General features: G+C 37.6%; 1 protein-coding gene and 1 non-coding gene across 4 annotated transcripts in view; one reads left to right on the top strand and one right to left on the bottom strand.

Moving 5' to 3' along the window:
• WAPL (WAPL cohesin release factor) overlaps positions 1 to 12756 on the top strand; it is a 75360-nt gene that overhangs the window by 19480 nt on the left and 43124 nt on the right. For 2 of the 3 annotated variants that reach the window (XM_019953892.2, XM_019953891.2), the window contains 2 exons: positions 4102 to 5142; positions 7107 to 7225. In XM_019953892.2, coding sequence (XP_019809451.1) covers positions 4102 to 5142; positions 7107 to 7225 — 1160 coding nt within the window. The remainder of the gene's footprint in view (positions 1 to 4101; positions 5143 to 7106; positions 7226 to 12756) is intronic. The other variant, XM_019953893.2, reaches the window with a different exon arrangement.
• On the bottom strand, positions 12433 to 12539 carry LOC139180449 (U6 spliceosomal RNA). Its single transcript, XR_011564720.1, has one exon. It is a non-coding gene; the product is annotated as a U6 spliceosomal RNA (small nuclear RNA).

Raw genomic sequence — 12756 nt, 5'->3', positions numbered from 1 at the left:
TTTTGCTCCTTCCCTTGTCCTTTATCAGTTAAAAAATATATTTTGGAGTGTGTGAAAACTTGCTGAAATTATAGATACTCTCCCTGAAAACTGTGTGCACAGACATTTTTTTCATACAGTTTCATGAGATTTGTGGAAACCATGAAATCATTCATAAATCTCTAATCAAACCTCCCTTCCCACTTTTTAAGTATTTCAGCGTTCACTTCATCCATGGAAGCCTTAAATTATCCCACCTGAGTAATTTCCTTTATAAAACCATGTATACTCACATTATTTGGACACGACTGAAGCAACTTAGCAGCAGCAGCAGCAGATGTGTTTTTATTTTAAAAGGAATCCTCTATTTCCTTTCAAAATTAAGACTCTTAAGGAAATAGTAGACCTTTAATTAAACTTCTGTGTAAGGTTGCTTACTGTCTTTTAGATAAGCAGAATTAAGGTTAGAGAGGAAATAAAGAGTTGCCAAATTTTTACACATCTAATTACTGTCTTAGGTGTGCAGTTCGATACCATGTTTCTCAAATTCCAAATTCCATGTAGTCTTTACTATGCTAAATTCCCTCCCTCATATGCTACCTAATATATAAAAGACTGGGTAGATGCTAAAATCTAGTGACATTAAAAGGCATTTACTAAGTATCTTTGAAGATGGTGCTAGGGTAAGTCTTCTTCTGAAAACTTTCTCCATAATCCAGTCTTCACCCTCTAGGTTAAGGAAAAACAGTAGGCTTTAAAATGTAATTTTGGAATCCTTGCTTGAAGCTGATAGACACAGGGTCTTAAGGAAATATTGTTGAATGTACAGGTTAAATTCCACTAAGAAATGTCTCACTAAAAGGTTATTAAAAATATACTCTATATTTTGGCAGAGTTGTTACAATAGTTTGCATTTGTGTGGTGGTCTTTAACCTGCAAGTATCCGTAGTTACATTATCTTCTTTTATCTGTTCAAATTGTCTTTGAGACAGATTTTATTAGCTCATTTTTTCAGGTGAAGAAATTGTCCCCACTTCTTAGGGTGACTTGCCCAAGGTCATTTTAGCCAGTAAGTGGCAGAGCTGGCACTTACCCATTTAACTCCTGAACTTTATCTTTGCTAGAAATGCATTTCTGTTTACATAGCTGGTTTAGCTTAAAACAGAGTTAATACTTACCTTCTCTGTTAAAAAAAAGAGTTGAAGGTGTGTACTGGGTTGGACATTTGAACAAAGATAGATGAGTATGCTTTCTTGCTGAGGTGGTGTGAGTGAACCTGTTGGCATTTGGAAAAGAGTTTAGCCATCTAAGAACTGGAAATAAGGAAGATTTCCAAATAGAAATGTTACAGAAGCCCTAAAATTGTCTCAGTACAAGCCATTGTAAAAGAAAGAAAAGAGAAAAACAACCCAATTTTTACTCCCTTTCTCCCTGCCTTGATGTTTTGAGATATAACTTTATCTGACAGGGAAGCTGGGGTCCGTTTGAGGAGGCAGGATAGTTGAAAGTAATTGCTCTTTTGCATTTTAGAACAGGATAGCCTTGCTCTCTCTTCTGAAGGTGTAGTTGAGAATATTTGTTGAAGACATAAATGGTGAAGGACTGTAGAAAGTATTCGGTTTATATGTTAGAATACCGTTGTAGAAAACTTAGGTAGCTTTTCTTGTGCAGAGCTCTTTGTTGATTTCCTTAGCTTTTATCTATGTAACATATTTCATAAATTTAAAAACTATAATATACTCTTATAATTCATCTGTAAGATTATGCTATGTAATTGAATACATGAATAAATTATATTTGCTAATGACATAACTTTTAGTGACAGTACTTCATTCTATAGGGCTCTTTATTACTCTTTGCACTTGAATATATAAAGGTATGCTCACAACAGAGTTAGATTTACACGTGAAAGGCAGCCCATGAGAATACTCTGATTTTAGGGGAAATGGGAGTGGTAAGTAAAACTTGAAGTAGTAGTTTTTAAAAATGTGAATAATAAAGTTTATTGTTATCATAAAACTTTTTTTGTCAAAAGGATGTTTTTACATAAAATAATTAGAAATAGCTTAAATAAATTTTGTAATATTAAGACAATACTGTGTAGCTATAAAAATGGTGTGGTATGATATTTGATGATATCTTATACACATCTTTGTAGCTAAGCATACAAAGCATTCCCATAGGCATTTGTTAGCAAATAATTCCATTAATAATGCTGTAAAGTAGTATGGGTCAGTTGCTTCCCTTTTGAACAGAGGAAGAAATTGAAAGCCTCAGGAAAACTCCCTAAGTTAAGGGTCTTCTCTGAGCCCTACATAAGTCTCCAGATTGAGCTACTAGTGCTCTTTCCACTTGTTATAAAAGCAGTGGTATCGTTTCTTAAGGTTTGTTTTTAAACTTGGCTTTGTTTCAGCCCCTTTTAAGAACGTATCAGGTGTCAGTCAGCTATTAATTGTTAGCTTTTCAGTATTAGTGATATGATACTTCTGAGATTATGAAAACTAGAGTTCCTTGCCTTTGCCTGAGAAATATCTAAGAATAAAGCACGTATACCTGTAAATTAGATGCCTCCTAGAAGTAAGTAAATATAAATTACATTTACAACCATTGGGTAGCATTAAAAATTATATAGTGGATTCATGTAAAGCACCCCTTTGCTTGTATTTGATGGTTTGTTAATTGAGATTTGTAAAGGACTTTTATAAATGTAGTTTTTTTTTTGTTTTGTAACTGTATTAATTTATCATAAATATTGAACCTGGGTTTTTCTACCAACAAGTACTTGGAGAATTAATTGTAATACCAGTTTGAATCATATTTCCACCTCTTATTTAGAAAGATTAAAAAAATATTTCTGATGTCAAAATTAAAGACAACAAAAATGGATTCCCCAGCTATAAAATGAATGGGCAATTCATGATTTACCACTGGTTGATATGGATAAATACGGGCTTCCCTGGTGGCTCAGTGGTAAAGAATCTGCCTGCGGTGCAGAAGACGCAGGAGGTCCTGGGTTCTGTCTCTGGGTTAGGATGATTCCCCTGAAAGACTGCATGGCAGTCCACTGCGGTATTCTTGCCTGAAGAATCCCATGGACAGAGGAGCCTGACAGGCTACAGTCCATAGGGTACGAGTCAGATATGACTGAAGCAACTGAGCATGCAGCAGGATATGGATAAATAACCACTGTAGCCATGAAACTTAGGCATCAGAGGCACTGTTTTTAAAAAAGTGTTGAAATTATATGGCTTTCACGATTAGAAGAAGGAATGAAAAGCAGAGTTGACTACAGAAACCTGAATCTGGAACAGGTTTCTAGACAGAACTGACATGCCCTGTGGGCAACTCTACTCTGGAGAAATAGGCATTGCCAGAATGTCTTCATTAATTGTGTTACATTGTTTCATTTCATTTCAGTCACTCAGTCCTGTCGGACTCTTTGCGACCCCATGAATTGCAGCACGCCAGGCCTCCCTGTTCATCACCAACTCCTGGAGTTTACCCAAACTCATGTGCATAGAGTTGGTGATGCCATCCAGCCATCTCATCCTCTGTCATCCCCTTCTCCTCCTGCCCCCAATCCCTCCCAGCATCAGAGTCTTTTCCAATGAGCCAACTCTTCGCATGAGGTGGCCAAAGTACTGGAGTTTCGGCCTCAGCATCAGTCCTTCCAATGAACACCCAGGACTGGTCTCCTTTAGGATGAACTGGTTGGATCTCCTTGCAGTCCAAGTTACATTGTTTAGGTTCTACTAAATAATTTTTAGTTTAAGCATTTTTGTTTGAAAAATCCATTGTACCTCTGAGAAGGTTTGACTGTGTGTATGTCATTGAATTGATCCTGTTGTTTAACACTGCTGAAATCTCTTTAATTGAGGGTACCAATTTTAAGGGACTTGGATACCTAGGGAGAGGTCAGTAGAAGACATGAGAGCTATATACTGAAAAGGTAGAAGAATAAATTGTCAGATACATAAACATTTATTTTTTCCACAATTTAAAATTATTACAGTTATTTCAAAATTAAATGACTTCTTTTAATTAACCAAATGTCCCTTTAATTAACTTTTACATTGATACCACTCATATTTTTATCCTTTGACCTATTTTTCATTTTTATAGATAAAGTGGAGAACTTTAGTGAAGAACATGAAAAGAATAGTCACCATATTTACAAAAATGCTGAAGACAGTACTAAGAAACACAATGCAGAAACTACAGTGGCTTCTGGATACAAAGCTGATGAAATCAAGGAAAATGATACTTGGAATTCCCAACTTGGGAAAAGGTCAGAATCGCCATCAGAAACATCATCAATCAAGGGATCTGTAAGAACTGGTTTATATGAATGGGATAATGATTTTGAAGATAGCAGATCCGAAGATTGTATTTTAAATCTGGATAGTGATCCTCTTTTGGAGATGAAGGATGAGGATTTTAAAAATCGGTTGGAAAATCTAAATGAAGCCATTGAGGAAGACATGATGCAAAGTGTTCTTAGGCCAAGCAACTGTAGGACGTACTGTAGGGCCAATAAAGCAAAATCCTCACAAGGAGCGTCGAGTTTTGATAAGCTAATGGACGGCACCAGTCAGGCCTTAGCCAAAGCAAACAGTGAATCTAGTAAAGATGGCCTGAATCAGGCAAAGAAGGGCAGTGTAAGCTGTGGGACCAGTTTTAGAGGGACGGTTGGACGGACTAGAGATTATACTGTTTTACATCCATCTTGCTTGTCAGTTTGTAATGTTACCATCCAGGATACTATGGAACGCAGCATGGATGAGTTCACTGCTTCAACTCCTGCAGATTTGGGAGAAGCTGGCCGGCTAAGAAAAAAAGCAGATATTGCAACATCTAAGACCACTACTAGATTTCGACCTAGTAATACTAAATCTAAAAAGGATGTTAAACTTGAATTTTTTGGTTTTGAAGATCATGATGAGACAGGAGGTGATGAGGGAGGTTCTGGGAGTTCTAACTACAAAATTAAATATTTTGGCTTTGATGATCTCAGTGAAAGTGAAGATGATGAAGATGATGACTGTCAGGTGGAAAGAAAGACAAGCAAAAAAAGAACTAAAACAGCTCCATCACCCTCCTTGCAGCCTCCTCCAGAAAGCAATGATAATTCCCAGGACAGTCAGTCTAGTTCTAATAATGCAGGTAAGACTTAAAAAAAAATAAATTTGTTTTTCAGGCTTAAATAATAGTTGCTTAGTTTTCTCCTTGATAGCTTATAACTTGTTACTACATTTAACTTCAACAGAAGTACCTATTTAGTGCCAACGATTACCTTATCTAAAGATACAGCATTTTAAATGTAAATAAAGTCCTACCTTGTAAGGAACCAATTTGTAAATTGAGGAGTCTTTTCATATTTGTATTTTAATTCTGCCATTGGCACTTGAGAATTTTTAAATAGTGTATATTTGTGTGTATACAGAGATACCAAACATCTTGATGTTTTAGTTTTGAAAAACTAAACCCAATGGAGACAGAGGATAGACTTTGGTCATCTAGAATTCTATTGATATTAGATGGTTGAAATGAGGGAAATACCTTGAATTTATAAAGTTAAGATTAAATCTTAAGGATCACCCTCGTAAGTTGACTTAATAAAATTGAAAGATGCTAACTAAAATGTTTTTACATTCTTATCAGTGAAATTAATTTGTCCCTTAAGATAGTAGGACTCGTAATGACTTGAGGATTGATAGTCTTCACTGAAAGACAAAAGAAATAGGTTAGCCTTGCTATGAGTAAATCACTACTTGACAAGAAAATTATGATGTGAATTGACTGTTGAGGAAGAGTATGTGAAAGCCTCTGTGATATAGGGGCTTATATTTATTTATATTTAACCAAATACATTTTTCTTATACTGGTTTTCTTGTTAAAGCTTTTGTCCTTTTAGGGTCACAGAACAAGAATCATGGTGAATTAGAGCTATCATGGTGTTTTTGTGTATAGATTCTCTCATAGAGTATGTCATACTTGAGACTACTTAGCATTTTGCTTCAGTTGACCTAAAAATAATTTTGCTAGATTAGAATCATTCTTATTTTCAAAACTAGAATTATACCGGAGTACCCCCTAGCAGCCTGCCTTACTCCCCACTAGAAAAAATAAGACTATTTTCAGAATTCATCCCATGTTGTCTTGAATCTCTTCTGAAGAAATGAAGTCTGCTGCATCTTTGCTAGTCACTTGAGCTATGACTGGGCAGACAGCTTTACATTTGCTTTCTCAGGAGGATGATTAGTAACTGAATACTGAAACCTGAACTCCTGTCCTGCTACAACCTACTTAGTTAGCTTCTGTGCTAACCTTGATAGCAAGTTATCCTAAATCATTAGACTCCCTTTCAGAAACATCAAGTTGGTACCAAATAACATTTAAAAATTAGAGACCATTTGATTGATACATTCTAAGTTGGAATCTAAGTCTTCATACAGTGTGTGAAACAGCAGACAGTTTTAAGAGTTAGGATAGAGAAAAGTCTCCCTTTTTTTCCCCCCTCTTTTTTTTGTTTAGGCTAGGGAAAAAATACAATCTTTTGGAAATTAATCTGATCCTTTGGTTGGTTTTGTGAGAATGCCACAGACCATTGAACTACATTGTACTAGGTTATTCAGTATCTTTTGTCAAGGATAGCTATATCCTTTTTTTTTTTTTTAATGTGGCTTCTGTAGATGTTAAGCAGGCATTCCTTGAAGGTCAACATGATTCAGTGTACTTTAATTCTAGAAAAATGTTACAGGTACATATCATCTGTTGGTGTGTGCATGTGTGTATTTTAAACTAGACTGCCAGTTTTACTGTTGAAGATAACAAGCAGTTGTATGAACATTGAAGAACAAATTATTCTGGAAAAGAATTGATTTTGCTGATAAAATTGGAGCACATGCACTGCAACTAAGTTTCTGATTTTCTTCTAGAGTAGGGTACAAGCAGGGAGTGAGTATGGGAGAGTGAGAATAATATTGGAGTATTTCGTCAGCTATGTGTTGTTTTTATTTTATCTTTTCCTCCCCACAGTATGCTTCTTTCTCCCCCAAATGTTCATTAGTTGTCTGGTAGATAATTTGAAATAATAGAAAGCTAGCTAGTTTTGATTACCATTTCAGAAAACTTGGATTTTACAGAGGACTTGCCTGGTGTGCCTGAAAGTGTGAAGAAGCCTCCAAATAAACAAGGAGATAAATCAAAGGAAAATACCAGAAAGATTTTTAGTGGCCCCAAACGGGTAAGTAAAGCCCTGGCAGTCATTTGTATTATTTGTTGTTGGAGGGCTTAACTCTTAATTTTTTAATTTAAAAGTAACCAGCAAACATCATGGCAATATAATTTTGTCTTTCGAAGGCTATATGGAAGTCAGTTTGTAAAAGCATTGTTACCATGTTTTGAAGTGTGGTAAAACATACATAACATACTCTACTATTATATGCAAGTATACAATTCAGTGACATTAACCATTAACAAATAGCTCCATTAAACGATAACTCCACCTTGACCTGCCCAGCCTCTGGTAAACACTACTTTTCTGTCTCTGTAAGTTTCCCTATTCTAGGTAACTCATGTAAGTGGAGTCACACGATATTTGTTTGTGTCTGGCTTATTTCACTAAGCATTTGTTGTCCGGGTGTTCCATCCCTGTTGTAGGGATGTATCATATATCAGGATGTTTGTTTTTTTATGGCTGAATAATATTACAATGAAACTAAGCCATGCCTGTGGGGCAACCCAAGGCGGGCGGGTCATGGTGGAGAGATCTGACAGAATGTGGTCCACTGGAGAAGGAAATGGCAAACCACTTCAGTATTCTTGCCTTGAGAACCCCATGAACAGTATGAAAAGGCAAAATGATAGGATACTGAAAGAGGAGCTCCCCAGGTCAGTAGAGGCCCAATATGCTACTGGAGATCCGTGGAGAAATAACTCCAGAAAGAATGAAGGGATGGAGCCAAAGCAAAAACAATACTCAGCTGTGGATGTGACTGGTGGTAGAAGCAAGGTCCGATGCTGTAAAGAGCAATATTGCATAGGAACCTGGAGTGTTAGGTCCATGAATCAAGGCAAATCGGAAGTGGTCAAACAAGAGATGGCAAGAGTGAATGTAGACATTCTAGGAATCAGCAAACTAAAATGGACTGGAATGGGTGAATTTAACTCAGATGACCATTATATCTACTACTGCGGGCAGGAGTCCCTCAGAAGAAATGGAGTAGCCATCATGGTCAACAAAAGAGTCCGAAATGCAATACTTAGATGCAATCTCAAAAATGACAGAATGGTCTCTGTTAGTTTCCAGGGCAAACCATTCAATATCACAGTAATCCAAGTCTATGCCCCAGCCAGAAACGCTGAAGAAGCTGAAGTTGAACGGTTCTATGAAGACCTATAAGACCTTTTAGAACTAATAACCAAAAAAGATGACCTTTTCATAATAGGTGACTGGAATGCAAAAGTAGGAAGTCAAGAAACACCTGAAGTAACAGGCAAATTTGGCCTTGGAATACGGAATGAAGCAGGGCAAAGACTAATAGAGTTTTGCCAAGAAAATGCACTGGTCATAGCAAACACCCTCTTCCAACAACACAAGAGAGAAGACTCTGCACATGGACATCACCATATGGTCAACACCGAAATCAGATTGATTATATTCTTTCCAGCAAAGATGGAGAAGCCCTATACAGTCAGCAAAAACAAGACCAGGAGCTGACTGTGGCTCAGATCATGAACTCCTTATTACCAAGTTCAGACTTAAATTGAAGAAAGTAGGGAAAACCACTAGACCATTCAGGTATGACCTAAAGCAAATCCCTTATGATTATACAGTGGAACTGAGAAATAGATTTAAGGACTAGATCTGATAGATAGAGTGCCTGATGAACTATGGAATGAGGTTCGTGACATTGTACAGGAGACAGGGATCAAGACCATCCCCATGGAAAAGAAATGCAAAAAATCAAAATGGCTGTCTGCAGAGGCCTTACAAATAGCTGTGAAAAGAAGACAAGCAAAAAGCAAAGGAGAGAAAGATATACCATTTTAATGCAGACTTCCAAAGAATAGCAAGAAGAGATAAGAAAGCCTTCTTCAGCGATCAATGAAAGAAATAGAGGAAAACAACAGAATGGGAAAGACTAGAGATCTCTTCAAGAAAATTAGAGATACCAAGGGGACATTTCATGCAAAGATGGGCTCGATAAAGGACAGAAATGGTATGGACCTAACAAAAGCAGAAGATATTAAGAAGAGGTGGCAAGAATACACAGAACTGTACAAAAAAGATCTTCACAACCCAGATAATCCTGATGGTGTGATCACTGACCTAGAGCCAGACATCCTGGAATGTGAAGTCAAGTGGGCCTTAGAAAGCATCACTACGAACAAAGCTAGTGGAGGTGATGGAATTCCAGTCAAACTATTTCAAATCCTGAAAGATAATGCTGTGAAAGTGCTGCACTCAATATGTCAGCAAATTTGGAAAACTCAGCAGTGGCCACAGGACTGGAAAAGGTCAGTTTTCATTCCAATCCCAAAGAAAGGCAATGCCAAAGAATGCTCAAACTACCACACAATTGCACTCATATCACATGCTAGTAAAGTAATGCTCAAAATTCTCCAAGCCAGGCTTCAGCAATACGTGAACCGTGAACTTCCTGATGTTCAAGCTGGTTTTAGAAAAGGCAGAGGAATCAAATTGCCAACATCTGCTGGATCACGGAAAAAGCAAGAAGAGAGTTCCAGAAAAATATCTATTTCTTCTTTATTGACTATGCCAAAGCCTTTGACTGTGTGGATCACAATAAACTGTGGAAAATTCTGAAAGAGATGGGAATGCCAGACCACCTGACCTGCCTCTTGAGAAATCTGTGTGCAGGTCAGGAAGCAACAGTTAGAACTGGACATGGAACAACAGACTGGTTCCAAATAGGAAAAGGAGTACGTCAAGGATGTATATTGTCACCTTGCTTATTTCACTTATATGCAGAGTACATCATGAGAAACGCTGGACTGGAAGAAACACAAGCTGGAATCAAGATCCCCGGGAGAAATATCAATAACCTGAGATATGTAGATAACGCCACGCTTATGGCAGAAAGTGAAGAGGAACTAAAAAGCCTCTTGATGAAAGTCAAAGAGGAGAGTGAAAAAGTTGGCTTAAAGCTTAACATTCAGAAAACGAAGATCATGGCATCTGGTCCCATCACTTCATGGTAAATAGATGGGGAAACAGTGTCAGACTTTATCTTTTTGGGCTCCAAATTCACTGGAGACGGTGGCTGCAGCCATGAAATTAAAAGATGCTTACTCCTTGGAAGGAAAGTTATGACCAACCTAGATAGCATATTAAAAAGCAGAGACATTACTTTGCCAACAAAGGTCCATCTAGTCAAGGCTATGGTTTTTCCTGTGGTCATGTATGGATGTGAGAGTTGGACTGTGAAGAAAGCTGAGCGCCAAAGAATTGATGCTTTTGAACTGTGGTGTTGGAGAAGACTCTTGAGAGTCCTTGGACTCAAGGAGATCCAACCAGTCCATTCTGAAGGAGATCAGCCCTGGGATTTCTTTGGAGGGAATGATGCTGAAGCTGGAACTCCAGTACTTTGGCCACCTCATGCGAAGAGTTGGCTCATTGGAAAAGACTCTGATGCTGGGAGGGATTCGGGACAGGAGGAGAAGGGGACGACAGAGGATGAGATGGCTGGATGGCATCACTGACTCAATGGACGTGAGTCTGAGTGAACTCCGGGAGTTGGTGATGGACAGGGAGGCCTGGCGTGCTGCGATTCATGGGGTCTCGAAGAGTCGGACACGACTGAGTGACTGAAGTGAAGTGAATATTACAGTGTATGTGTATACCACATTTTGTTTATTTACTCATCTGTAGATGGACACTTGGGTGGTTCTCACTTTTTGGCTGTTTTGAGTCACCTGCTTTCAATTGATTTGGATACTTAGGATTGGAATTTTTAGGACATATGGTAGGTCTGTTGTTTTTTTTTTTTTAAAGTGTTTATCGGGCTGTGCTGGGCCCTTCACTGCTGTGTGAGCTTCAGCGGTGGCAGGCAGGGGCTCCTGCCTAGTTGCAGTGTACGAGTTCCTCACTGAAGAGCTCTCCTTGAGGAGCTTGTGCTCTAGTGTTCAGGCTTCAGTAGTTGTGTCACGTGGGCTCAGCAGTTGTGGTGCCTGGACCACAAGTAGTTGTCCCGCAGCATGTGGGATCTTCACGGACCAGGTGTTGGTGCCTCCTGGCATTGACAGGCAGATTCTTTACCACTGCGCCACAAGGGACGCCCAGGTCTGTGTTTTACTGCCAGACTTGTCCACCTTGACTGCACCGTTTTTATATTCTTAGTGCATAAGGTTTCCAATTTTTCCACATCATTACCAACATGTTATTGTCTGAGTTTTCTGATAATAGCTATCCTCATGTGTGGGAAATAGTATCTCATTGTGGTTTGATTTGTATTTTACTAATTAATGATGTTGAGCATCTTTTCATGTACTTACTGGACATTTGTACACCTTTTTAGAGAAATGTCTATTTAGTGCCCAATTTTTAATTGTTTGGTTTTTTGTTGAGTTATAGGAGCTCTTTATATACTAACGCCTCATTAGATACATAATTTGCACATAAATGTTCCTGTACTGTGAGTTGTCTCTTTACGTTCTTGATAGTGTGCTTTAATATCAGTGAAGTCCAATTTATCTTTTTTTTTCGTTACACACACTTTTGGTGTCATATTTAAAATCATTGTGAGATTGAATGTCTACCTTTTCACCTGTGTTTTCTTCTAAGTTTTATAGTTTTAAGTTTTACATTTAGGTCATTGATTCATTTTGAGTTAATTTTTGTATATAGTGTTAAGGGTAAGTTCATTCTTAGGCATTTTATAAGTCTTTTTTTTTTATCTTTTATTTATTTTTAGTTTTTTAAAATTTTATTTTATTTAACTTTACAATATTGTATTGGTTTTGCCATATATCAAAATGAATCTGCCACAGGTATACATGTGTTCCCCATCCTGAACCCTCCTCCCTTCTCCCTCCCCATACCATCCCTCTGGGTTGTCCCAGTGCACCAGCCCCAAGCATCCAGTATCGTGCATCGAACCTGGACTGGTGACTTGTTTCATATATGATATTATACATATTTCAATGCCATTCTCCCAAATCATCCCACCCTTTCCCTCTCCCACAGAGTCCAAAAGACTGTTCTATACATCAGTGTCTTTTTTGCTGTCTCGTATACAGGGTTATTGTTAGCATCTTTCTAAATTCCGTATATATATGCGTTAGTATACTGTATTGGTGTTTTTCTTTCTGGCTTACTTCACTCTATATAATAGGCTCCAGTTTCATCCACCTCATTAGAACTGATTCAAATGTATTCTTTTTAATGGCTGAGTAATACTCCATTGTGTATATGTACCACAGCTTTCTTAAAATATGAAACGCTTAACGAATTTGCGTGTCATCCTTGCGCAGGGGCCATGCTAATCTTCTCTGTATCGTTCCAATTTTAGTATATGTGCTGCCGAAGCGAGCACTATAAGTCTTTTAAATATGGTCCTGCATAGGTATTGAGAATAATTTGCTTGACTTTACCCTTGTATTTAAAAATTCCTTTACTTAAATAGCGTATATAATGTTATTGTAGTTTTGTTATTGTAGATTGAACTACTTTTAAGCAACTAAAAAATGAGCGTGTCTATATTATCTGGCCTCATTTTATTTTTAATTCTTTTACCTCTGAAGAGCCAGTTA

The sequence above is a fragment of the Bos indicus genome, chromosome 28, assembly GCF_029378745.1.
Source record: "Bos indicus isolate NIAB-ARS_2022 breed Sahiwal x Tharparkar chromosome 28, NIAB-ARS_B.indTharparkar_mat_pri_1.0, whole genome shotgun sequence".
In the NCBI taxonomy this organism is placed as follows: domain Eukaryota; kingdom Metazoa; phylum Chordata; class Mammalia; order Artiodactyla; family Bovidae; genus Bos; species Bos indicus.
Note: the sequence above shows the minus strand (reverse complement) of the source record. Positions and strands in the feature narration are given on the sequence as shown.